This window comes from Onychomys torridus, chromosome 5 (assembly GCF_903995425.1).
Source record: "Onychomys torridus chromosome 5, mOncTor1.1, whole genome shotgun sequence".
Taxonomy (NCBI): domain Eukaryota; kingdom Metazoa; phylum Chordata; class Mammalia; order Rodentia; family Cricetidae; genus Onychomys; species Onychomys torridus.
In genome coordinates this window covers 7926208-7953633 of record NC_050447.1, presented here as the reverse complement: position 1 = coordinate 7953633, position 27426 = coordinate 7926208, and the positions used below count along the sequence as shown (strand labels likewise).

The following is a 27426-nucleotide window of genomic DNA, read 5'->3' as shown; positions in this document are numbered from 1 at the left end:
CACGTCTTTGTTTAAGCCATTTCCTGACTAAGGTGCTTCCAGATGTATCCTGGAATCCTGTATTTGAGAGAAACTTGAAATTCATTCACTAATTGCAGAGGAACAAGAAAATGGCATTTCCGGGTAACACAAACTTTTCATTTTATGTACACCATTCCTAGATTTTTTTTAAAAATTCATTTTATTTTTCAAAGCCTTTTTAGGCATAAACTAAAATATATAACATTTCAATTATAAAAGTAATAAATGGAAAATCATTGAAAAAATCAGGTTATACTGAAGTATGTAGAATAAGAATGTGCAGCTTGTCTGAACCTCTGACCCCTGTGACACTCATCACCATCCCCAGTGGGATATGCATGTTTTCTGACCTTTTCCTAAACATTGTTGTGTTTATGCACACGATTTTCAGACAGATAGAACCAACCATACCTTATGAACAAGTCTGCAGCTTTTGTTTACTTGTTCTGCTGTTGTTTGAGACAAGGTCTCAGTAGTCTAGGCTGGCCGGGAACTCGCTGTGTGTTTCAATCTGACTGAATTTATGGCAGTCCTCCTGCCTCAGCTTCCCAAGTGCTGGGATTACCGACAGTCATGAGCCATGTAACGGTTTTTGGGTTTTTTTTTTTAATTAGAGAGTTATCTTGTGGGCATATTTCATATATATTTTAAGTGGTTTTAAAATGTTTTACATGGACTTATTGTACAGGTATCACATAATTTAACCATTTTCCTGCTTTTGAACTTTAGTTGAACTTATATCATTAAAAAATTCAGTGTTCAGCCAGGCATGGTGGCTCACACAACTTTAGTCCCAGTACTCAGGAGGCAGAGGCAGGTGCGTCTCTGTGAGTTCGAGACCAGCCTGGTCTTCAAAACTAGTTCCACAAGAAACCTTTACATTACTCAAAGAAACCTTTTTTCAAAAAGAGAAAAAAATTCAGTGTTCTCAGACAGACAAGATAGCACACATCCCTTAATCTCAGTACTCAGGAGACAGAGGCAGGTGAGTCTCTGAGTTAGAGGCCAGCCTGGTCTACAGAGCAAGTTATAGGACAGGCAGAACTACACAGAGAAACCTTGTTTTAAAAAACCAAATAGATAGATAGATAGACAGACAGATAGACAGACAGACAATAAAATAATTCAGTGTTCTCACTAGGCATGGTTGTTGACACCTGTAATCCCATCACTGGGTCATAGAGACAGGAGCCAACCTCTACTGCATAGCAAGTGAGAGGCAGCCTGAGCTACATGAGACTGCCTCAAGAATCCCAACCCAAACGACAAAAGCTCGACAGTTTCCAGATTTCTGAGATTATGTGTAGTTTGCATTTTGACCACCAAAGGACTTGCCACCCAGGTTCCCCGCAAGTATCAGGTGTGTGGTACCTTTTAGTAGACCTCAGAACAAAGCCAGTTCCACTGGACTCTCTCCCATAGCTCCTGGGTGGATGCAGACTGACGTCTGTGGCCATTTGTGTCTCGTGCATGGGAACTTTGCAGAGGTCCTGGAGACCTCTCTTTAGCTCCCGTGATCACGTGGGGCTGTCTGTGGGCTCTCTGGTGCTGTCTACCAAGAGCACAGAGGAGGAGAGATGGCAGGTGCTTCCACTGGGAGGGAACTGGGGCTTTTTAAACGAATGTCTTGGTGTGGGTTTTGAAGGCAGTTGATCATTGGGTGAGTGATGTGGGTCTTTGGGGGTACAAACAACAGAAAGAAATGAAGTGTAATGGTGTGAAAAGGAGAGCTCAGGAGATGGCCTGGTGTGGAAGATGCAGGCTCATGTGCCATCCCTAACAAATGCTTCAACTTCAGTAGTGTAGACCTCTGGGGTCTTTCCCTGAGGTCTTTTCACTTAGTTCACTGGCTCTCTGTGGTGAGTTTTGGTGGGCAGAAAACACCAGATTGTCTTATCAAGGCTTTCAAGATCTTAATAATTTGTGAATTGTTGATGATACAAAAAAAAAAATACAAACAAAAGGATGGGCTCATGTTTAGTTGGAAAAATAGCTCAGAAGCATTTGGAAAGAGTACTGAGCGTTTGGAGGCCAGCTCCCTGCGCACGCCACATATCGGCCATGATGGTTTAGCTGCTCTGAAGGCATTACTCACCTCTTCTAAGCAGAGTTCTCCAGTGATTTCTAACCACAGAAGGCTTCGAGAACAAGTGGATAGCAGAAATGGTGCTCTTTCTTTAAAACTGAATCTGAACACCGCTCAGGCTAATTAGGAATGTTCTGTGAGCTTGTTAATAGCATAGCAAGGGATGGTGTGGAGCTAGTCCAGGTGGGGATTCTAATGCTTCCCACTAAATGACAGGATTCCATCTGTACTTTGTTGCTGATGTGTTTATACTGTTTAATAGCTGAGAAACCTGTTTTCAGAGCTCACTAAAGCGTGTCAAGTCTGCCTAAATTCAGCTTAGCATTGCCTGATTTGCTCAAATGCGGTGTTTATATAGTTCTTCTCAACTGAAGTTCATGAACATCCTCTTGTATATTTAAAGGATGAGAAACAAATTCAATATTTTTGCCCCCCTACCCTCTCCTCAAAGGTCTTAAGAATTCAGGCCAGTTGTGCCCAGGCCAGTGATGTGAAGGTCATATGAGAAACATCCATATTCTTAGCCTTGCTTCAAAGGGTCTGACTGTGTCACTATCGGTGGTTGATAGAAGCTCCCTTTGGGGCAAGGTGAGAAGACAAGGCTTCCCCAAGTAATTTGGATGTAAGAGTACCAAACAGTCTGTGACTTGAAGGAGGTGAGACTGGAGGGCTTCAAGCCAGCCCAGGGGTGGGATGGGGAGGGGTGCTGAGCTGAGTCCAGGGGTGGAATATGTATAAAGAACAGCACAAGTTAGGTGCAGGAAAGGAGACTCAGGAGGACTGCAAGCCTTTGAGTTGTGACTGGAGGCTGGAAAGATAAGGGCTGGTCATTATGCCCTGTCAGAGAATTTGGGCTCTCTCCTATAGCAAGCAGTGGACCAGTAAGCAGGGGGAGTTGGTATCAGAGTGTGGAACACTTAAAGCCTCATTAATATGCAGATTCACTGGAGTCAGTACTGTATTGTTTTTTCAGCTTTAAGTTGGAGTCTTTGTTGTATGTAAGAAATGATAATTCCATAAGTTGTTATGTAATTATTCTCAACTACTTTTATGGATTATGTTTCATTATCTGCACATTATGGAAGTCTAATACTTAAAATGGTTTTTCACAAATTTTTAATTAAGATGAATCTGAGCATTTGATTTTGAAGGTCAGGAAAACTATCTGCCTTGTCTGTTACTCAGGCAAGGCTGGAAGGCAGCCTTCAGCTGTCTCTGGGGCTACCAAGACAGCAAGATAAAAATAGGACAAACTTTAAGAATCCCAGATATTTTCAGATAACAAAGACTGACTTATGTGAGCCTGTTTTGTGCTTGGGCAAAACAGAGACGTCTTTGTGCTGTGATTAGCAAGGGAGCTGATGTCAGACCTCTTGTCCAGCATCGAGCTTTATTCTGTGGCTAAATTGTGCTTTGTCTCACAATCCAGAGATCCTTTGTATCTGCCTTGTTCAAGTGTGAGTTTATGTAATTGCTTTTGTTTCTTGGGTTTCATCAGGGCCAGATTCAATGAGAGTGACTCATTTTGTGACTGAGACAAACGTTCACATTTGGACCATGTTGAAAATAAATAAATAAGTGGCAGGTGCTGCCTGGCTTGGTTCTGTGTGTCCAGGCCGCAGCTTCCTGTCTTAAGGGTTCATGTTTGGATGGTGTCTACTCTACTCCTGGAGTCTCTGGCCCCTGTGGCTAGCGCAGTTTCTAAAGGCCTTTGGGTGCTGGTCATGACAAGGACCGAATGAGAGAGAGGAGCTGATCAAACAGGACACAGAAAGTGATACTTCACATGTCTCAAAGGGACACTAGAAAACTACCAACCCATTGTCTTCTGGGTTGTGGTTTCCCCACCACACTAGCAGTGTTTTGGAGCAGTTGTGAATCTTCTCATATGGAAGAGGTCGGAAAGCGCGGATCTCATTTTAATGAGGCCGCAGAGTGCATTTAATATTTCCCCAAATTACATAACTTTATTTCCTTTGGGAACTCAGAAGGTGGCCACAAAGGAATGGCCTAGAAGGTTGGGGGAAGAAAGAACATAGTGGACTTTTGAAAAGAGAATATGCCGAGTTTGTCCTCTCAAAGACAAAAGACAGAAGATAGAAGAGATAGATGATAAAACAATGTAAGGGATAAGGCTAGAAACTACACTGGAAAGATTGTATACCAGGCTGGAAGCTGCTCGGTTGAGAAGGTATAGACCGGCCATGCAAGCATTTGGACCTGAGTTAGATCCCCGGAACCTATGCCAAAAAGCTGGGCATGGTGGGATGTGCTCCTAAGCCCAGCCCCAGAAAGAAGAGTGCATCAAGGGGGGCTCACAGGCCAGACAGCCTAGTCTCCTTGGCAAGCTCCAGACCAATTTGAGACTAATCTAAAAAACAAAACAAAACAAAACAAGGCATGCAGTGTTTGAGGGTGACATTCAAGGTTGATCTCTACCCTCTACATGCATGCACACATACATGTACACCCACATACCTAAAAAAGATGAGGAGAAGGGTGCAGACCCACAGTGGACTTGTTCAGTGTGGGGCTACTGATCGTCCACAGCCCAGCAGCCTCGCTGAGATGTAGTTTAGATGCCAATGCCTGCTCTACTTAGCCTGAGCCACTGGGGAACGGGAGAATGTGGTCAATGAATTATGTAGTAAGGCATGTCAGAAAGAGTTCCTTGCGAGCCATTAAAATTTTAAAAGTCATTTCTGTATTTAAAAACAGAACCTCTTCAATTTGGAAAAATCACTAAGCAGAGAGAGGCTCCTGTGATAGCCTTGCATAAATAGTACTGTTTTCTTCCTTTCTACTTCTCCATTGCTGTGTCAGGCTTTCAGTGGGGAGGGGAGGCGGAGTCTGGCAGAGTCTTGTAGGATATCACCTGAAAAGGTGATAATTTGATGAGGATGGCTATTATTTATTTTAATTAAATAAGTGGATTTTTTTTTTGTAATGCAGTGCCACATTCATGTGTATCTATCACCTTGTGGTTTCCTGTTACTTGGAACATCTACAGAGCTCCATTCTGCCTTCTTCTGGACACATTCTTTACTTCCTTGGGAAGTTAATCTAAAATATTGATATTAGTCGTGGGGGAATGTCGCTCTGTTGATAAGAATACTTGCCTAGCATGCAGGAAGCCCCATGCTTGGTCCTCAGAACCACATAAACCAAGTGTTTTCATGCTTGTAATCCAGAACACAGGAAGATCAAGAGTTCAAGGCAGGCCTAGGATATATGAAATGCTGCTTCCACAAAAATAAAAATAAAATACTGATATTTAAGAATTGCATGTTGGTGGTGCACGCCTTTAATCCCAGAACTTGGGAGGCAGAGGCAGGCAGATCTCTGTGAGTTCGAGGCCAGCCTGGTCTACAGAGTGAGTTACAGGAAAGGTGCAAAGCTACACAGAGAAACCCTGTCTCAAAAAAACAAAAAAGAAAAAAAAAAAAAAAGAATTGCGTGTTGGGGGCTGGAGAGATGGCTCAGAGGTTAGGAGCACTGACTGCTCTTCCAGAGGTCCTGGGTTCAATTCCCAGCAACCACATGATGGCTCACAACCATCTGTAATGAGCTCTGGTGCTGTCTTCGAGTATAGATACAAGCAGAACATTGTATACATAATAAATAACCAAAAAAGGAGGAGGAGGAGGAGGAGGAGGAGGAGAATTGCATGTTGGTGCCTTTAATCTCAGCACTCAGGAGGCAGAGGCAGGCGAATCTCTTAATTTCAAGGCCAGCCTGGTCTACAGAGTTCAGGACAGCCAGGGCTACACAGAGAAAAACATCTCGATACCCTCCTCCCTCCAATAAAAGAATTGCATGTGGGTTGTTTTTTTGTTTGTTTGTTTTTCCAGTAAGGATTGCATATATTTTTCCACAAAGGAATGTCTATCCATTTATCACTGTTACTATGGGTGTTTTGCTGGCATTGTTACGTCTTGAAGTGTTTGCATGGGTGTGAAATGTTTCCTTCACTGTTGAGAATTACACTCCTTGAGGTTCACAGGCCCAAGTAGCTTATTTGTCTTCTCACAAGTACCTGGTGCAATATTCTCAGAAGAATCAAAAACTCATTGACTGATTAATTCATAGATTTTTTTCCCCTTAATTCACCTAATTGATATAATTTAAAGTAGTTTTAAATTTTACATGATTGATATAATTTAAAATATTTCTAACATAATAAATCTAAAGTTATCACCCAAACTAATTCACTTGTGATTACAGTATGAAAATTATTAAAGTTTGGCATGTAGGTTGCTCAGGCCCCCTGTTTCTACCTCAGACCCCTAGGTGCTTTCCTAGCACCTCCAACAGAATTTTATAAAATTTGGTTGATGTGGAGGCTAAACCCAAGTTATCTGCTAAAGAAATGGATATTATATTAGTAATCTTTTTTCATGTATTTTCAGAATAAAATGAAGCTATTTTTAAGTTGATGCTTTTTAGTTAAATTTGCCAAATTTGTGATACATAGATGATATGGAGCACTTGTCATTTTGCTTTTGGTGGTTTTAAACAAGAGATACTTTCTGATGAACACACATCTCTAGGTGTTAATGAAGATGCAGGAGTATTTGAGTTGGGAAAACACATCTCTAGGTGTTAATGAAGACAGGAATGCTTGAGTTGGGAAAACACATCTATAGGTGTTAATGAAGACAGGAATGCTTGAGTTGGGAAAGCACATCTATAGGTGTTAATGAGGACACAGGAGTACTTGAGTTGATGAACATACATCTATAGGAGTTAATAAAGACAGGAATACTTGAGTTGATGAACACACATCTATAGGTATTAATGAAGACACCGGAGTACTTGAGTTGGGAACACACATCTCTAGGTGTTAATGAAGACACCGGAGTTCTTGAGTTGGGAACACACATTTCTAGGTGTTAATGAGGACACGGGAGTACTTGAGTTGATGAACACAAATCTATAGGTGTTAATGAAAACATGGGAGTTCTTGAGTTGGGAACACATATTTGTAGGTGTTAGTGAAGACACAGGAATACTTGAGTTGATGAATACACATCTATAGGTGTTAGTGAAGACACGGGAGTACTTGAGTTGGGAAAATACATGTATAGGTGTTAGTGAAGACACAGGAATATTTGAGTTGATGAACACACATATATAGGTGTTAATGAAGACAGGAGGAATACTTGAGTTGGGAACACACATCTCTAGGTGTTAATGAAGACACAGGAGTGCTTGAGTTGGGGGTGGACTTATATCAGCAGCACAAACATGAAGCTCACTCTCAGTCTGATGATACCATAGGAAACCAAACTCCTATTGGGTGATGGATGGACCCTGAAACCACTGAGCAGAGGGCTGACTTTATCCCACTCATTACTGGAAGGACATGCAGTGTGTGTGGGTACAGTTTTCCAAAACTGAAACATTGACACACTGTGACAGTGAACAAAACGGTGGCCACATTAGATGCTCCTAGAGCTGTAGAAATGTGTGTCTCAGTCCTCCCCATTCACTGAGTGCCATCTTTGGGCAACCTTGTCTTCAGGATTCATGCTGAAGTGTGGCTGCATCTTAGAAGATGACTAAGATTTACTGCCTTTTACTATTTATCTGTCTATGCTAGAGGATGAAACTCAAAGCAGCGAGGCATGGTTTAGGGTTCAGGGTCAGAGATGAGAAAGAAGACTCAGCCATCTAGTCCTGCTTTAGCCAATGGATATAGGCTTTAGAGAAGGTTAGTAAGAATTACAGCCTTTTCTAAAAGATTCTTTGTACTTATTTAATTTTATGTGTTGAGTGTTTTGTCTGTATGTATATATGCACATCATATATGTGTTGGAGGTGCCCTTGGAGACCATAAGAGGGGTTGTTGGAGCACTTGGAACTGGAGTTACAGATGGTTTGAGCTGCCATGTGGGTGCTGGGAACCGAACCTGGGTCCTCTGTAAGAGCAGCCACTGCTCTTAACTACTGAGTCATCTCTCCAACTCCCCAGACCTTCTTCAGAAATGGTATTAAAGATATAGAGGAAGGAGATATTGAATATAGTGTGTGTGTGTGTGTGTGTGTGTGTGTGTGTGTGTGTGTGTGTGTTAGGAAGAGAACTATAACAGTTTGGGAATACAGATCTCTGTAGTTTGAGAGCAGCAGATTAGAATGCCATTAGAATGGCAGATCATTGATAGCATTCCAGGGAAGCAACCAGGAAAATATCCAAGCCCACTTCTCCCTCCTCCATTGTCTCACTCCTGAGAACATAGAGAATTCTAGAGTTTAAATCTCCTACGAGGAAGCACCATAAGTGTATTCTCTTGTGTGCAGCGGTGGGGACAGTGCATGTATGTCAGCTCATGGAGGCCAAAGGAAGGCATCAGGGTCACTCTCTGTCACTCTCTGCCGTATGCCTTTGCGGTCTCTCACTGAATATGGAGCCAGGCTGGTGGCCGGAAAGCCCCAGCCACCCTTCTTGTCTCTGCCCTGTGTAGCGGGGATAGAGATGCACATATGGCTCATCCAGCTTTTAAATAGGTGCTGGGGACCTGAACTCAGGTCCTCATGCTTGTGCAGACTCTTCCCTACCAAACCATTTCTCAAGCCCTTCTTCAGCATATTAAGATATGGAAAGCCATTGTTGTTTTAAAGTGGTAAAATAACTGGCAATGTACCATTTTAACTAATTCTAATTAACCAGTTCAGTGTTGCTAAGTACGTTCACATCATTAAACACTTTGACCATTTCTCTAGAGCCTTTTCCTCTTCCCCTTTCTGCAACAGCCCCCCCCCCCACCCTGGATTTAACCACTCTGAGTGCTTCATATAACAGGATCATGGTGTTTGCCCTTTGTGAACGGCTTCCTTCACTTGGCATAATGTCTGACCTGGTTCTTCGGCTGATACCATTTTCCCAACACTCTTCATTGAAACAGTTTTATATTCGACTTCTGTTGTGTCACAGAAGAACTGATACAACATATGACAACTTTTTCAGACAATGCCTTTATATAGTTGGCTTCATAAACATGTCACCGCAGAGTGTGCCTTCCTGACGGCAGGTGGCTGTTTTGCTTGTTCCTAGGCATGGAAGCGAAGGTGGTTTGTGTTGCGCAGTGGCCGTTTGACTGGAGACCCCGACGTCCTGGAGTACTACAAAAATGACCACGCCAAGAAACCTATCCGGATTATTGATCTAAACTTATGTCAGCAAGTTGATGCCGGGCTGACATTCAACAAGAAGGAGTTTGAAAACAGCTACATCTTTGATATCAACACCATCGACCGGATCTTCTACTTGGTGGCAGACAGTGAAGAGGACATGAACAAGTGGGTTCGATGTATCTGCGACATCTGTGGATTCAACCCCACAGAAGAAGGTAGGCCAATGGTACCATTTTGTCTGATTTTTAAAATGTGTTACATGTGTATGGATGTTTTGCCTGCATGTATGTCTGTGCCCTGCCTACGTGCAGTGCCTGAGAAGGCCTGAAGAGACCCTCAGATCCCCTGGGACTAGAGTTACAGATGATTTTGAGTGGTCATGTGCTGAGACTTGAACCTGGGTCCTGTAGGAGCAGCCGGTGCTCTTACCCACTGATCCATCTCTCCAGACCCAGAGCTTAAGGTTTTGTTATTAGTTTGAGCAGTTTTAGAAGCATTACAAAATTCTTTGTTATTTCAGTTACGTGCTTCGTTTTTTTGTTTTTCAATGGGAGTTGGACACTTAGAGCAAGCACTAACTCTTCAGGCAGTTTGGAGAGATCTTCCACAGGTTTTGAGAGACTTAATTGATAAGGGCCAGGATCTAAATAACTGTCCTCATGAAGATGGTGACAAGAAACATGTTTACATTTTTGAATCTTATTAATTTGGAGGAGGGGCATGTATGTGACTGGGGGGGTCAAGGAGTGGGGAGGGAGGCGTCAAACGACAATTCATGGAAGTTTGTATTCTCCCTCTGCCGTGTAAGTGAATCCTGGAGCTTTAATTCAGGTTGACGGCAAGTGCTTTTACCTACTTAGGCACTTACTGGCCTGAGAACATTTTTAATTAATTTTCTTTTGTTATCACACAAAAAATAGGTCCCATATGTCATAGGTTGTGAGACATGCATGCATCATTTCGCTTTGTTATTCTTGCCCCCCACGGCCCTTCTCTCCCTTCACCTCCTGCTCATCCCCTTCCTTTCCACAAGTACTTGTCCTTGAGAGCAGCCCTCTCATATATGTCCCATCACACTCCTTTGCTCCCTCTGACCTTTTGACCTCTCCCCCCTTCAGGGGTGCCCTTCCTATCTTCATGAGAAGGAGACGCTGTAAATGCTGTGATAGATATACTGAGTGGGTTTTTTTTCTATATTTAACGAAACGTTTTCCTTGATTCTTAGATGTCAGAATCGGTTGGTCACAATGTCAGTTTTTGCTTTACCACCCAGCTTGACGAGGGTCTTTAGAGAGAAAAGCTAAAGTCGAAGTGACCTTTTTAGTGGCAGAACCCCGAAGTCCTTAGAAATCAGCAGTATATGAAGTTACACACTTTGTGTCTTCATAATCATGTGTGAAGGACAGAAGACTGTGAGCTAATTTCTACAGTTATTATTCAAATGTGGAATATGTGTTTTGTGAGCTGGTTACCAGAACAGCGCTGCTAATCACAAGTCCTTCTTTGTCCATTCCATCAATCCTTGTGATTTCAATTTCCCTGGTTCTTCTACAGCTCCAGCTCAGGGCTATGTCTAAGTAGAATGGAAATTATATTTCAGATGTTATTATTTCATAGTTTCATAGCTTCCTTCTAGGTGTCTCCCCCAGATAGCCACTGTTAGAAATATCTTGATATACTGTATTGATGTATAAGCTGAGTTTCTTAAATAAGTCTATAGAAGATGAGTGAATATTATGTCGTATTAATTAGAGAGCCAGAAAGATCACTCTGTCATTCTGCTTTTCGGTATGTGGTGGTAAGACTGCAAAAAGGCGTTTAAAGCCCGCCACTCCACAACCTCATGCATTTGTAGTGCATAACTCCACGGAATCTGAAGGACTGTGTTGAAACCCAACAGTGGAGAAGAGCTTTGCAGCCATGTTCAATTTCAAATGATAAGAACTGCATGTCTCTGTTCCCCATAAACTTTACCACAGTTTTTAAAAAGTGTGTGTGTGTGTGTGTGTGTGTGTGTGTGTGTGTGTGTGTCTGTCTGTCTGTCTGTCTGTCTAAATTTTATTTTTTATTGTATGTATTTGTATGTTCTGCTGGCATGTATATATGCACATCATTTGTGTGCAGTGCCAGCAGAGGCCAGGAGAGGGTATCAGATCCCATGGAACTGGAATTGCAGACAGGGTTGTTTTGTTTTTGTTTTTTAAATGTGTATGGGTATTTTGCCTGCATGTATTGTTGTGCACCACTTGCATACCTGGTGTCTGAGGAGACCAGAGAAGAGTGTTGGGTCCCCTAGGACTAGAATTATGGGCAGTTGTGAGCTGCTGTGTGGATGCTGTGGTTAAACCGTTTCCTCTGGAAGAGCAGCCAGTGATCTTAGCCATTGGGCCATCCCTCCAGCCCCTCTGCCAGCAATTTTGTGTTCTGTTGTTTCTGATCATACCCCATAACTGATCCCAAAACAGTGGTAGGTACTTCTGCCTTTCTTGAGTCTGCTCCTAAGCCCTGTGCTTGCCATTTTGATGGCTGAATATGCACTGTTCTTGGCCCAAAAGTTGGCTGAGGCCTCAAGATGCTCTTCTACTGTTTGAGCTTCAAGCCAGATGTGGGAAGAAGTAGACTGTGCCCAGACAGCAAAGCCTCCTGATCCCTGTGAGAATAACTAATTTTCCCCAGAAAACAAAGCAAGGGGGAAAAATCTGACCTGTGTTCTGATTCCAGGAACCTCTCAAAATATCACTACCATGTTATTTCCGCTGCCCCAGGTGACCACTGCTATTATTGAACACTCAGAATGCTGGCAGGCTGTCCTATGTTTAAAGTCTAGCACACTGAACTGTGTGTGGCTCCCATGGAGACTTTTTTTAGTGGGTTTGAGGATAAAACACAGTTTCTTTTGTTTTTCTTGGAAATGTGCAGACTGACTTTTTTGTTTGAGCACACCAAGGTGGAAGCTGTTAAATCTGCTAAACAAGCTCTGGGGAGTCCAGCCAGGGCACAGGAAGCCCACCGGCATCTGCAGAGACTCTGGGCTAATTTTAGGGCTTGAGCTTAGAAAGCTGCCTGAATTGTTTTTCTCAAAGCGTCCAGATCACAGTAGTTTAGTTTTAAACATGCAATTCTCAGTTTGATATTCTTCCCTTCAGTAAGATAGCTAAAACTGACATTTAAGAAAAAATATATATACATACTCAGTTAGTGGAGTATTTTCTGAGCATGTACAAAGCTCTGGGTTTGGTCCTCAGCACAACATAAACCCGACATGATGGCACATGCCTGTAAATTCCAGCATTTGAGAAATGGAGGCAGGAGGACCACAAGTTCAAGGTCATTCTTGGCTCAACAGACATGAAAGACAGTTTCTGAGAGGTGGAAGGGAAAGAAAGTGTGTGTGGGGAGCTTTGAGAGTCTCCTTTTCCATAAAGCAGTATTAATCAAGGACTATTGAGGGCTTTTTTTTTTTTTAAACTGGGCCTGAAGAGATGGCTCAGTGGTTAAAAGCACTGGCTGCTCTTCCAGAGGACCCACATTCAATGCCCAGCAACCACATGGTTGTAACTCCAGTTCTGGGGACCAGATAACATCCTCTAACTTCTGCAGGCACCAGGCAGGCCAGTGTGCACAGACATAATACAAGCAAACACCTTTACACATAAACTAGTAAGTAAAAATTATTTCATTTTTTTTTCTTTTTAACTTTTTTTTTTTTTGAGATGGGTTTCAAACTCAGATTCTCTTGCTTCTGCCTCCTGGGTACTGGAATTTAGGTGTGTACCTCCACACCTAGCTCTCTTTTTACTATCTTTATTAAAGCATTGTCTATTATACTATTGGGCAGGCATAGATTGTTAGTGCCTTCCTGTGTCTGCACACATATAAACATACATGTGCTCTAAAGTTCCAGCTCAGGTTAAGAATTTCAGCATTCACACTCCACCAGAGAATCCTTTTTCTAGAGCTATCCCCCTCAAAGTAAATTTGGGATACTTTTAAGTTCTGTTCATTCATTACTTTTGCCTGTTTTGAATGCCATGTAAGCAGAATCCTTGAGTCTGGCTTACCTCCTCTAACATTGAGTCCCTAGGAGTCACCATGCAGCATTCTATTCTGTGACTGTCATACAATATGGATCAGTTAGAATGTTGGTAGATGGATATCTCAGTTGTTCTACAAACAAAGGTGTAAACATTCTTGTGTATCTTTTTAAAACAAAAAATCCTTTTTATTATTTTTAAATGTGTGTGTGTGTGTATGTGTCTGTCTGTCTGTCTGTCTGTGTACTCGAGTGTTGAGTACAAGTGCCAGGGAGGCCAGAAGAAGGCATTGGATCTCTTGGAGCTGGGGCTCCTGCTAAGTATTGGGAACTGTGTGTGTATCAGGAACCAAACTTAGCTCCTCTGCAAGACAGCTGAGCCATCTCTCCAGCCGTTATGTGGTGTGTGTCTATTGATAGACATTAGCTCTTAGTTCTTTTGGACCCATAATGTGAGTAGAACCTCTACATCATAAGATATTTGCAATTTAGCATTTGTAAAGTCATAGCTTTATGTCTTCAAAGTCATTGTACTAACTGCTTTTCTACCAGAAGCATGACAGATTGTTAGCCATATTGTTAGCAACATTTGATATTGGTCAGTGGTTCATGTTGGCCTTGCCAGTGGCCTTTGCATTTCCCTGAGAAGCAGTTCAACCAGGGCGTGTATCTCTTCTATTTAAAACTATTGCACAGTTTTAGTTGTGATTCAATGGGTGCCTGTGGTAGGGTCCAGGCTCATAGCTTTCTAAACTGCCCCACAATTGATTTTCATGCCATCAGACCTCTGGATAAGAACAATGGCATTTGTCAGCATCCCCTGCGGATTAAAAGGCTCCAAGGAGGTTTTTGAAATGTTTGAGGGATAGAGGCTTGGGAAGTTTAGAGACATTTTGTCCTTGAAACACAGTAAAGTGGTTGTGAGGTGAGCGAGGGGTTCAGGGTCCTGTCTGGTTGATTGAGCTGCAGAAGCTGCAGTTTGCCTCACTGACAGTGGCTCCCAGGTCATAGGATAACCTGCAGGAGTCATCTCCTTCCACCATGTCAGTCCGGGGACAGACTGGTCATCAAGCTTGGCAGCAAACACCATTACCTGTTGGGCCATCTCACTGGGCCATTAAATCTTTATTATCATATATTATATATGACAGTAGGCTTGATGTGACATTTTCATGCATGTGCATAGTGTATTTTGACCATATTCACCACCACATAAGACACCCCCCCCCCCATTCTTGTCAATCCCCTTTTAACACAAAGCATGATGGTCCTAAATAGTATAAACCAATACATGGGGTTAGGGGGTCATGTGAGCTGGTTTTTCTTTGTGGATCTACTCAATTATAATCTTCCCCTCTGCACTGAAAGCTTCCTGGAAGGCCTCACCTTAGCAGTGCTTACGAGCTTTCTAAGTAGATTTCAATTAGGAGTTTGCTCCAGTGATTTATTAGGCCTTTAATGGGTGTTAATTATATTCTTGGTACATTCCGAGTTAAGAAATGGGAAATGATTTTACATGTGTACGCAGATTTTGAGCCAGTGTGTGTTTCTTAGGAGATAATAGAGAGAGTAAAAAGTCAGAAAATGGTTGGGGATTTAGCTCAGTGGTAGAGCGCTTGCCTAGCAAGCACAAGGCCCTGGGTTCGGTCCTCAGCTCTGAAAATAACTAAAAATTTAAATAAATAAATAAATCTAAATAAATAAATAAATCTAAATAAATAAATAAAGTCAGAAATCCAAACAGGGCAGAGGAGAGTGGCCTACACTACAGGGCTGTGGCCCATCAGAGGCTGAAGTCACAACCTGTGAGGTCACACAGGCATTTTTTCTGGGCCAGTTGTTTGGCTGTCACAGAAATCTTACATTAGAGGCTGTTTATGCATAGTTCAAAATTTTAAATTAACATTATTTATTTGTGGGGGGGTGTTTATCTGTGTATACATGTGCACATCTGCAGTTGCATGCCACAGAGCAGAAGGTTGGAGAACAATCCGTACTTCTCTCCACCATGTAGTTCTGGAGACTGACCTCAGGTATCAGGCTGTTAAGTGGCTTGCATTCAGTCAGAGTTGGTGGAGCATTCATCCCGTTAGCATTTTTTAGCATGTTTTGCACATTTTATTCTTTTAAAACCTGACTTTCTCTCAGTCTTCTCCTTTCTGTTCATTCACTGAGTATTTGCCTTTTCCTTGGTGTGGGTGTGAGCCCAGAGCAGAGGCTCTGATGCTGAGGATGAAGAGTTCACTGGTGTTCACTAGCCTCTGAATTAGATATATTTCCCCCAGCCTAGTGAGAAGTAGGAAGGAAAGAATGATCAGGGGGGAAAAATCCAAAAACAAGAAACCTGTTTCTTGGGGCTGGAGAGGTGACTCAGTGGTTAAAAGTACTGGCTGTTCTTGCAGAGGACCCAGGTTCCATTCCCAGATCCTACATGGAAGCTTGTGACTACCTGTAACTCCAGTTCCAGGGCATCCAATGCTCTCTTCTGCCCTCCAAGGACACCAAACATGTGTATAATGCACAGACATATATGGAGGCAAAATACCTATGCACACTAAATTAAATTAACATTGAAAAATGTGTCCTGCTAAGATCATAGAACATTTTTATTTTAATGTAAGTGCTTTCAAGACTTTTTTCAGGGATACATTCTTGTGGCCTCATGGGGAGGGGGTATAGGCCTGTGCACATGGGGTCCAGAGGTCGATATCAGCTGTCTTTCTATATCTCTGCCCATTTTGAGTCAAAGCCTCTCGTTCTGCCTGGAGCTCATCAAGAGGGTTAGACTAGGTGGCCAGTGAGCTTCCAGGATCTGCTCGGCTCTTTGCGTGGTTTTGGGGATCTCAGCTCAGGCCCTCATGCTTGTATGACAGGCACTTTACCAACTAACTGAGCATCTCCTCAGCCTCAACTGTGACTTCTTTAGACCCCTGGACTAAAAGGAAAGGTTGTCCTTCAGATGTCAGATGTCTTGACAAGAATCAATTATAGTATGTGTCGCTTTATTCTGGCCTTGAACTCCTGAGTGAGCATTTTCCACATCTGCCTTCAGAATAGCTAGTGTTGCACATGTACACCACTGCCTATGGCCTTAGTTAGTATTTGTTTTCACCAACACTGTTATCTTTTATTCTGGTTTCGGGCAATGAAGCAGTTTATCTCCAAACTTTCAAATAGCTTGGTCTACAACAGTAGCAGTCTGACCTGTGAAAGATTGAAAATGAAACTCTATTCCAGATCCCGTGAAGCCCCTTGGCAACTCCTCGCAAGCACCAGCTGACTCACCCTTAGGTGCGTCAGCCTCCACCCAGCCGGACGCCTCTCCAATCCCACTACCTCCATCTTACCAGCTCATCAGCCTCCCGCCACACCCAGACACTCTAGGCCTCCAGGATGATCCACAAGACTACCTCTTGCTGATCAACTGTCAAAGCAAGAAGCCCGAACCCACCAGGTACATGGTGCATGCCATCATATGTGTGTGGGTGTGAATGTGTCTGAGTGAGTGCATGCATGTGCATATATGCGCGCGTGCATGTGTGTGTGTGTGTGTGTGTGTGTGTGTGTGTGAATACATTAAAAAACCTTTAGGTTACATGGAACCATCTCAGTAGGCTTCCACTGCAGGTTTGTATTATAAGCTGATAACAATCCTTTGTTAATGGGTTCTGTTATCTGGGAGGTCTTTTGTTGATGAAACAGTTTCTGCCATCATGGCCAATCACAGTTTACCTATAAGGCTCTTTGGAAAGAGTCTCGCAGCTTTTGTTAGGGACTCAGGGGTGTTACTTGCTTGACAGATGTCACTGACTTGTAAATGGTGACCTTGCTCCATTTTTCATGTGATTATGAACCAGCCAAGGGTCATCTTTTGTTTCTGAAGAAGGAGAGGAGTACCTACTGCTAGAAGATTTTGAAAGCAAATCGGTCCCATTGCAGTGAGTGTGCTGCAGTTTTGGATCTGTGTGAGAAACTAATACTGCAGGTAAAATCCCAATATGGCAAATCCTAGAGGCTAGGGTGACTGGGGACAATGACATTTCATGAAGTCAAATAGACCGCTAAAAGCTGTGACCCTTTCAACCTCCCTCCTCAGCCACAGAGCAGTGCTGCCCCCAAGCCTTGATGTTACAGGTTATTAAATAGAAATCTATGGAATGTCTGACTGACTCAGAGGGTTATCACCCCCTACACACACACACACACACACACACACACACACACACACATGCACACACACACACACACACACACACACACACACCCCTGTCCTATACTAAGCCCAAGATATGTTAAGTTGATCATCTTTGGCTTTTCATATTGAGAAGCTGGAAGGCAGTGACAGAGGAGATCAGAGAACAGTTATTTCACTAGTTAAAGAAACAACAAGAAAATGAAGATCACTAAACAGGCCAGTGTCTGCCACTGACAGCCCGTGACCGTCGGTGACAGACTGCCAACAGGTCTGTTTATTCACAGTACAAAAGTGGCAGTGAGCTGCACACTACGCACGTGGGGTAGCTATAAAACAATGTATTCAGGAACGTAAGCTTTGTTGTTTTTATAACAAAAAAGTTTCTTTTCTCAGTGTTAAAAAAGTGATTCTTGGTTAGAATAAGATTACAGAGAATACTTGTTTAAAATATATGTAGAATCTGCCAGGTGGTGGTGGCACACACCTTTAACCCCAGCATTCGGGAGGCAGAGGCAGGAGGATCTCTGAGTTCGAGGCCAACCTGGTCTACAGAGCGAATTCTATCTAGGACAGCCAGGGCTATACAGAGAAACCCTGTCTTGAAAAGCAAACAAACAAACAAACAAACAAAAAATGTAGAGCTTAAAACCTCCAGAAATGGTTTCTGTTAACCATTCCCAAGGATAGTGGGAGGAGTTCATGAACATTCCACAGATGGTTTTGTCTTGTTTGTTATAATGGAATTTTACCTGTAAGAGCAAGAAAATTGTATGAATCAACACTAGTTAATACTGTCAAATTCTAACTCGCTGCTTGTTTGCTGTGAATATTGAAGACTGCACACTTGTGAGTGCATCCTAGTGCACTAACTAACTGAGGCTTGGCTTGATGGAGACTCACTGTTACTTTCTGGTGTCATGTTCTTAACGTGACAACTGATCAGTGGCAGCATTTAGTGTGTTTTCTTTTCATGACTGCGCCTTTCATTAATTTCACTGGCACAATATCATTACTGCTACAGGAGAAATTGTTCTAGAAATGACTGCATAAGATACTTTGCCAAAGTAACAGTTAAATAACAAATATTTATGAAGTACGCACCCCATGCCCACTAGCATGCTAGGTGCTGTGAAGATACAAACTGATTCCATAGGACACAGTTCCCTGAGGTGCAGTCGCCCTGGGAGCTCTCGAGTGAACATTCTGAAGGAGCTAGAGAATATGAGCATGAAATACTTACACATTCACACCTAGGTTGTAATTCCCACATAGCCCTTTTATCTGTCAAGACTCAGCTCATACACATGGTCCTCCAGGAAGCCTGTCTCCAGGCTCATAGATTGAAACATCCCTGTGGGTTGGTGGGGTTTCATTGTCGTCTTTCAGCATTTGTTTATATTTGTGTGTGCTGTGCATGTGTAGACAGCAGAAGACAATTTGTAAACAACTTGGTTTTCTCCTTCCACCATGGGACCATCCCCAGGCTTGGTGCTGAAGGCCTTACCCACTGAGCCATCTTGCCAGCCTTTTCTGAGTTTTTATTGCATACCAGCTATCCAGTGCCCAAATCTCTGTCTTATTGTAGTGTTGGAAATAACCCACTAGTTACTCTTTGCCACCGCTAGAGTATCAACTGGTGGGAGCCAGAAGCCTTCCTCGTGATCCCTACCTCCAACTGCTTTGGGCTCCTGCACATAGACTAAATGAAATGCATATTTTAGAGCAAGCATGGATACTTCAGAAATTCTACAAGGACTGAGTATTTTTTTTTTTTTTTGCCGGAGCTGAGATTTGAACCCAGGGCCTTGTGTTTGCTAGGCAAGCGCTCTACCACTGAGCTAAATCCCCAACCCCTTGAGTATTATTTTTAAGATGAAAAAAAAAAAAAACGAAGATCAGTAAGATAGCTCAGTTACCACACAAGCCAGACAACCTTGAGTTCAATTCTCAGAACCCGTGTGAAGGTGGAAGAGAGCTGACTGTACAGAGTTGTCCACAGCCCCTGCTACACACACACACACACACACACACACACACACACACACACACACAAATAAGTGATATTAAATATTACTGGGAGCTTTGATACTGTGAGCTAATATTTGGCTTTATGGTCCCATAGCCTCTAGGAATCTATAGGTTTTTCTCTAATTAAGTGACTACTATTAAAACCATGTGTTGAAAATATTGGTGTTAGCTCAAGTGGGCAGGTTGTAAGGGGAGGATTCTGTGATGAGGATGTCACAGAGATCTGCCTGAACTTGGTAGAGTGGGAACAGAACAGGGAACAGATAAATAGGAGGGAGGGAGGGAGGGAGGGGAGGAAGAAGGGGGAGGGAAGGGGGAGGGAGGGAGGGAGGACTATGGACTCACGTGACTGATGGTGGGGGGTCGCAGGGAATCAGGCTTCAAAGATACTGATGCTGGAGGGTCTGAATGAAATCACTTCTGTCCATGCAAGTCAAGGACAGCTAGTTTGTAAAGGAAATGCAGTTTGCTCTGGGGCATGTGAGCAGTATAAGGATGTTATATCATACAGGGATAAACAAACAGAAGTAGGACTTTGTAAATAGGAGCCTCGGAGTTCAATGAGAAGATGAGAGCTGTCAGCATTCCCTGAAGAAGGTGGAGGTGTGAGAAAGACTCCTCTCAGGATGTGTGTGCAGCTTTGGTGGCCGTTCCTCAGCAGAGACTGAGGGAGGTGCCAGTCCCTAAGCAAAGGCATGAGTAACGAAGCTAGGGGAAGGTAAGTAGTGCAGTGGAGTGTGACTCCTCTGCCCCAAAGCGGGAGGGGTCCCAGGAGCAAATTAACACAGCCAGATGTTACTAAGAAATAGACAGGGCTGGAGAGATGGCTCAGTGGTTAAGAGCGTGTCTGGCTCTGGAGGAGGACCTGAGTTCTGTTCCCAGCACCTACTCAGGCAGCTCACAGGCAGCTGTAACTCCAGGTCTGGAGTTCTGATGCCCCGGTGGCCTCCTTGGGTACCTGCCTATGTGCACATACCCAAACACATACATACACATAATTTTAAAAATAATAAAAATACATGCCTGTAATACCAGCACTTGGGAGGCAGAGGCAGGTGGATCTCTGTGAATTCGAGGCCAGCCTGGTCTACAGAGCTAGTCCAGGACAGGCTCCAAAGCTACACAGAGAAAACCTGCCTCAAAAAACAATAAATAAATAAATGAATGAATGAATGAATGAATGAATGAATAATAATAATATCTTTTTTGCGGGTACTAAAAATAAATCAAAAGCAGGATTGTCCTCAAATGAGATTTCCTAAGATTGTTAGGGGTTTAGTTAACCCCACCCACATCGTGGATTTAGTTCCTCTTAATAGTGTGGGCTTGAATGTCTCTCAGAGAGAAGGGAAGAAAGCAAGAAGCCTGCTGTCCCTGGATGTCCTCTGCAGTTCCTGCTTGGTGTTTGGTTTTGTAGAACAGTTTGTCAGGTGGTTAAAGAGCAATAGATGAGCTTTGTAAACTGAACTATTGCCAGGGTTTTTTGTTTGTTTTGTTTTATTTTGTTTTGCATGTTCTTAGTGGAAGATACGTTCCCTGTGTCTGTTTGGAATTCTGTGGTGTCTGATCGGTGCTGAGGATTGTGGTGTGTGTGTGTGTGTGTGTGTGTGTGTGTGTGTGTGTGTGTGTGTGTGTGTGTGTGTGTGTTTCCTTGGTGCAGCTGGGTGTGGGCAAGCACAGGACAGAAATTATTGAGAATGCTTCTGGCACTTTGATGGTGGTTTTGTTGGTTTATAATTATAAGCAACTAAAGAACATTTATGCTTCTTGAATCTTATGGATCACAAAACAAAAATCTAACAGAAAACCACGTTTTGATTGCTGAGCTTTAGTATGTGTGTCAAAACTGTATCTGTCTGTCTTGACTGTGTTTTACTTTTGACATTCACAATTTTATTCAGACCCCACGCTGACTCTGCAAAGCCCACCTCTTCTGAAACAGACTGCAATGACAACGTCCCTACCCACAAGCCTCCTGCTTCCTCCCAGGGCAGACATGCAGTGAATGGGTTTTTTCAGCAGCAGCTGCTGTATGACTGCCCGCCTCCCCGAGCTCCATCTGTCTCTGTAGACTCCAGCCTCTATAACCTGCCCAGGAGTTATTCCCATGATGTGTTGCCAAAGGAATCTCCATCAGGTACTGAAGCAGATGGAGAGCTGTACATCTTCAATACCCCAACTGGGACTTCAAGTGTAGAAACTCAGATGAGACATGTATCCATCAGTTACGACATTCCGCCAACACCTGGTAATACTTACCAGATTCCACGGACATTTCCAGAAGGCACCTTGGGACAGTCATCCAAGCTGGACACCATTCCTGATATTCCCCCACCTCGACCACCAAAGCCACATCCAACTCATGACCGGTCTCCTGTGGAAACGTGTGGCGTCCCACGCACAGCCTCAGACACCGACAGCAGTTACTGTATCCCTACAGCAGGCATGCCGCCATCCCGGAGTAATACTATTTCCACCGTGGATTTGAACAAGTTACGGAAAGGTCAGCTCTGGCAGCTTCTGCTCTCTTCGGGGTCAATGATAGAAAGCCTGTTTTTCTGAGTGGCTAGGACATGGGTCAGTGGGTCAGAGAGTTTGCCACTTAAGCATAAGGACCTAAGCTTATATCTCAGCAGCTGCTCAAGTTTGTAACCCTGGCAATAGAGTGATAAGGACACCTGACATCCCCCTCATCTCCACTCACTGTGAAGGCTCACAGGCAAACAAACCCTCACGCACATATACCACATTCATTCAGACACATCCATACACATCCAGGAAAACCATTTTTCTCAATAATTGTTTTTTTTTTTCAGTATAATATGGTGTTAAAAGGTATTTACCCCTTTTCTTCTATAGCCCTCAGGCCCAACACATATAGCCATGATATCAAGTCAGTACATACCTAAAGGGTGTGTGTGTGTCTGTCTGTCTGTCTGTCTGCCTGCCTGCCTTCCTGCATGTCTGCATGCCTGCTCTGTTAGAAAAGACCTGGATCATCTCCTAACTGGAAAAGCATGGTCTTAGCCTCCCACCTGTTTCTGTCCCACCATCTAGGACTTCTGCGGAGGTGGGCTGTCTGAACAGACCTTCTCCTAGCCAAGCCCCTGCCTGGGTCTGTGTGCCACCATTGCCACTTCTGTGTCATATCTCTTGGGTTTCCCCCTTTATCAGCAGTTTTTACCTTTTTGTCCTAATAGGCAGTGACGCTGTTCACAGCAAACCATTATGCCTTTCCTGGTTTTCAATTTTTAGAGCACCGAGTCTTCTCTCCTCTGTCCATCTTAGCCGACCGTGGGTGCACTTGTCTTGCTCCGTCTCATATAGCCTGCAAACACAAACTGAAGACTCTGGGAGTGGGGACTGGGTCTGGCTTGTTCTCCAAGAGTCTTATTTGTGTACAGCAGGAATGCCGTGTGTTGAGCCTGTTGTCGTCATGGTCCCACCCTCCCTTTCCTCCCCTCTCCCTGTTCCTGTTGGTTCCCTTGATCTAGAGAGCTTTGTTTCTGCTTTCTGTTACATACAGTTTTGTGTATCAGTGTAAAATCTAGTAACCATCAACATGATATTTGTCTTTATAAGATTTGTTTAATCCTCTTAATATAATTATCTCAAGTTGCATCCATCTTCTTGCAAATGGTATGATGTCAGTCTTTGTTTGGTTCGGTTTTTGCCTTTATTTATTCATATATTATGTATAGGAGGGCAGAGGACAGTGCTCCAGAGTCAGTTCTCTCCTACCATGCGGAGCTGGAGAACAAACTCAGGCCCCAGACTTAGCAGCAAGTGCTTTTGTTTGCCGAGTTGTCTGGCCAGCCCCAATTCCTTCTTCTCTGTGGCTGAAAAGTATCCCACTATGTAGAGACTACACTGTCCCTGTCCATCCTTCTGCTATTGACGCTTAGCCGAGCTCTATGCACTAGGTGTGAGCAGTGCTGGAGCAAACACTGTTGTGCGGTCTCTGATCTGCCGCTCTGAAGCACTCGGGAGTGGTACGGCTGCGTCGTACGGCACGTGTATTTTTGCCTATTTATGTTTTTAGGAAACCTCCATACGGACTTCCACAGAAGCTATTCTAGTTGACACTCCCACCAGCCATGTTTGGAAGCCCTCTTCTGCCCTCCTCCTTTTATTTGTTTGTTTGTTTTTGTTTAATGACCAACATTCTGACCGGGGTAAGGAAGAATCTCAATGCATTTCTCTGACAGCTAGCGAGGTTAGACAGTACTTCATCCTTTGTGTACTGGATACTCCTTTAATTAGCCCATTTATTGGCTAGATGAGTGGTTCTCAACCTTCCTAATGCTGTGACCCTTTAACACAGTTCCTCATGTTGTGCTGACCCCAACCATGACGTTACTTTCATTGCTATTTCATAACTGTAATTTTGCTATTATGTAAACATCTGTCTTCTGATGGTCTCAGGAGACCCCTGTGAAAAGGTCATTTCACCACGAAGGGGCTGAGACCCACAGGTTGAGAACTGCGGGGCTAGGTGGTTTTGTGTTTCTTTCTTTCTTTTTTTTAGTTTGTTCTCGATGTCAGCCCTCCATCAGGTGTGTAGGTGGCAGCGATCTTCTCCCATTCTGTGGGTTGTCTCTTCACCCTCCTAGCCTCCCCGTGCTGCACAGGAACTTTTTCATTTCATGAGGTCTCAGCTGCCGATTGTTGGCTCTGTGCACTGGGTGACTGATGTCCCGTTGAGAGTGTCCTCTGCCTCTGCGCACAGCGTTTGCCCTCCTCCTCCTCCGGCAGCTTCAGAGTCCCAGCTCTTGCAGTAAGGTCTTTGATACACTGGGAGTTGACTTTCGCAGGAGGAGCTACTGGACTCCAGTTTCCTTGTTCTGCAGGGAGAGATCCAGTCTTCCCAGCACTGTTGGTTGAAGAGGCTGTGTTTTCTCCAGTTTGTATTTTTGGCATCTTTGTAAAAACCATCAGGGGCTGTAGCTGCCTGGGTTTATATCTGGGCCTTCTTAGTTCCTTGATCTGTGTGTCTGGTTTTGTGCTAGAATCATTGTTCTCTAGGAAAGTCTTAAAATTTAAAAAAAAGTTTTAGAGCCGGGCAGTGGTGGTGCACGCCTTTGATCCCAGCACTTGGGATCACTCTGTGAGTTCAAGGCCAGCCTTGTCTACAGAACAAGATCCAGGACAGACAGGGCTGATACACAAAGAAACCCTGTCTCTAAAAAGCAAAAAAAAAAAAAAAAAAAAAAATTTAGGTGCACATGCCCTAAAAACTATGTGTCAGTATTTCTGTATTTTGTGGTAGTTTTCTAGCTGTTACAAAAAAAAAAAAAAGCCAAAGAATTCATATACCATAAAGATATTTTATCAGTATGTGTTCAGCCTTCCAATACCAATTTCAGGTTTTCTGTTCCTTCTGCCCCCTCCCTGTCACCCTCCCCTCCCCCTCCCTGTCACTCTCCCCTCCCCCCTCTTCCTACCACAGGACCTCTTGTAGCCCTGATTTCACTATGTCCCTGACTGAGAATGACCTTGAACTCCTGATCTCCTGCCTCCTCCTCAGTGCTGGTGTTGTGGGGATGACCCACCGCATGCGACCTTCTAACACTTTCCAAAGAGGCTCTATAACCTAGTTATGAGTAGTGAAATGTTAGGTTCAAGGTGGATACCGTTTCTTTTCTCCATCTTTAGAGAACCCTTCTCATGCCAGGCTTGGACATCCATTGCTGTCATAGTCAGATGATGATATTGGTAAACATTTAGGTGTGTGTGTAAAGTGCCAGCCCCTGTTTGAAGAGTGTCCTTTCAAGGTTGAGGAGTGTGTGTGTGTGTGTGTGTGTGTGTGTGTGTGTGTGTAAACAAGCGTGACGTGAGAACAGAGCACCTGCAAGCTGGCAAAATGGGAACAAAAACTGACAGTTTTTTCTTAATTCCAGATGCTAGCTCTCAAGATTGCTATGATATTCCACGAACTTTCCCGAGTGATAGATCTAGTTCCCTGGAAGGCTTCCATAACCAGTCTGTAAGTATAACTGACTGGAGTTTTCTGAATCTGCATACTTAGTACCCCAGACTCTAACTGAGACCTTGAAACTAACTACAGATCCCTTATGAACAGATATGATAACTGTGTCTTCATGTGTGACAGTGGCTTTGCTTATTAAGAAAAATGTATGTGTGTTTTAGAAAATCAAAAATGTGTTGACAGTGGGAAGTGTCTCAGGTGAAGAACTGGATGAAAACTATGTTCCCATGAATCCCAACTCGCCACCACGACAACATTCCAGCAGCTTTACAGAACCAATTCAAGAACCAAATTATGTGCCAATGACCCCTGGGACATTTGATTTTTCTTCATTTGGAATGCAAGTCCCTCCTCCTGCTCATTTGGGCTTCAGGTCCAGCCCAAAGACCCCTCCCAGGAGGCCTGTTCCTGCTGCTGACTGTGAACCACCCCCAGTGGATAGGAACCTCAAGCCGGACAGAAAAGGTAACAGGATGTGGCTGGGGCTGCCTTTAACCAGATCTAAACACGGGGCTGACACTGGCATGGAAATTATAGCCTGGGTCCTTAACTAAGTACAGAAGTCCTGCTGTTTGTAAATGAATGTCTCCATGCCCAGGTGGGGTTTCCAGGTCTCCTCAGTCTAGAAGAGAGGTTCCAGACTGGAATATCCAGAGCCATAGCGGCAGCAGACAGAGCTAGGAGAACCTACACTTTATTTACCCCAAAGCAGGGAGGTGGAGCACATGACTCCCACCCGAAGGTCCCCCTGCATGACCCTCACACACGTCGAGAGTGACCCGAAATCCTCTTGAATGTTTTTTCTTGTTGTTAATTTCTGCTAACTATTTTGCTTTTTTAAAGAATTGCAAACCAAACCTAATACTATGACCTTCCCTTGCTATTTGTATAATATCAAATTAGATTTAAAATTATAATGCACTTGATTGATTATTTAACAATAGTGACAGTGTCTATATAATCTTTTCTCTTTCCCCACATCATAACTTTAAAAAAAAAAGTCTGCTTTGGCTCTGGGAAAAGTGGAAGCTCTTATTCTGAGCTTCTAAGGAAGCTGGGTTCCAAAGCAGCAGAACTTGGTAGGCCTGGTCCCCTTCTTCAGAGGAAACTTCTCAGCCCCTTTGGGTAATGTCTCCTCACGTTTTAAAACTTTGGGTGCAAGCCAGACATGGTGGCCAAGGCTTTTCATCCCAGTACTTGGGAGGCAGACAAATTTTTGTGATACAAAGCCAGCCTGGTCTATATAGATCTGGGTCAGCCAGAGCTGCATATTAAGACTCTGTCTCAAAAGAAAAGCAAATTTGGATATAAGTCTTTTAAACACAGCCCTCTGTGCACCATTTGCGTGTGGCTTAGTCTCAATAACCAACTGAAGTTCGAGTCTGTGTTATATGATTAGTTCCTGGCTTTCTGCAGGGGAATTAAAGTCATTTGGAAAGCCACATGCCATCTATAGCTTTTCAGGACATATTTATGCAAGCTTCTTATTAACCTGGGCTTAAGTCAGTAACACAAATCATGTTGTAGTTGTGGGGAGTAGAGGCTGAGACTCAGATACTTCAGAGTAAAGGGTTTGGTTTAATTCTTTTTTTTTTTTTTTAAAGATTTATTTTGTTTATTATATAAACAGTGTTCTTTCTGCAAGTTTGCCTGTACGCCACAAGAGGGAATCAGATCTCATTATAGATGGGTGCTGGGAATTGAACTCAGGACCTCTGGAAGAGCAGTCAGTGTTCTTAACCTCTGAGCCATCTCTCCAGCCCTTGGTTTAATTCTTAATTAGGATGTGCTTCTGCTGAAATTGTGCGGTAGTCTGTGATCTTCACCCTGTGCACTTGGCTTGTGGGGCGTCTCTGCATCCGCTCTGTTCTCTCACTTTCTCTTTCCTCCTTGTGTTCTCCACCCTGACTGGGTTCAGCTTTCTGCGAGCTTTGGCCTGC

At 43.5% G+C, this 27426-nt stretch overlaps 1 protein-coding gene and 1 long non-coding RNA gene across 3 annotated transcripts in view; one reads left to right on the top strand and one right to left on the bottom strand.

Annotated features, from left to right (window-relative positions):
- Gab1 (GRB2 associated binding protein 1) overlaps window positions 1-27426 on the top strand; it is an 88072-nt gene that overhangs the window by 47115 nt on the left and 13531 nt on the right. For both annotated transcript variants that reach the window (XM_036186813.1, XM_036186812.1), the window contains exons 2-6: window positions 9162-9456; window positions 16512-16728; window positions 21399-22000; window positions 25398-25483; window positions 25648-25951. In XM_036186813.1, the coding sequence (XP_036042706.1) occupies window positions 9162-9456; window positions 16512-16728; window positions 21399-22000; window positions 25398-25483; window positions 25648-25951 (1504 nt within the window). The remainder of the gene's footprint in view (window positions 1-9161; window positions 9457-16511; window positions 16729-21398; window positions 22001-25397; window positions 25484-25647; window positions 25952-27426) is intronic.
- Window positions 18061-22921, bottom strand: LOC118583472. The gene is made up of 3 exons (XR_004944943.1): window positions 22682-22921; window positions 21757-22063; window positions 18061-18218 (listed from the first exon to the last, which is right to left on the bottom strand). It is a non-coding gene; the product is annotated as an uncharacterized LOC118583472 (long non-coding RNA).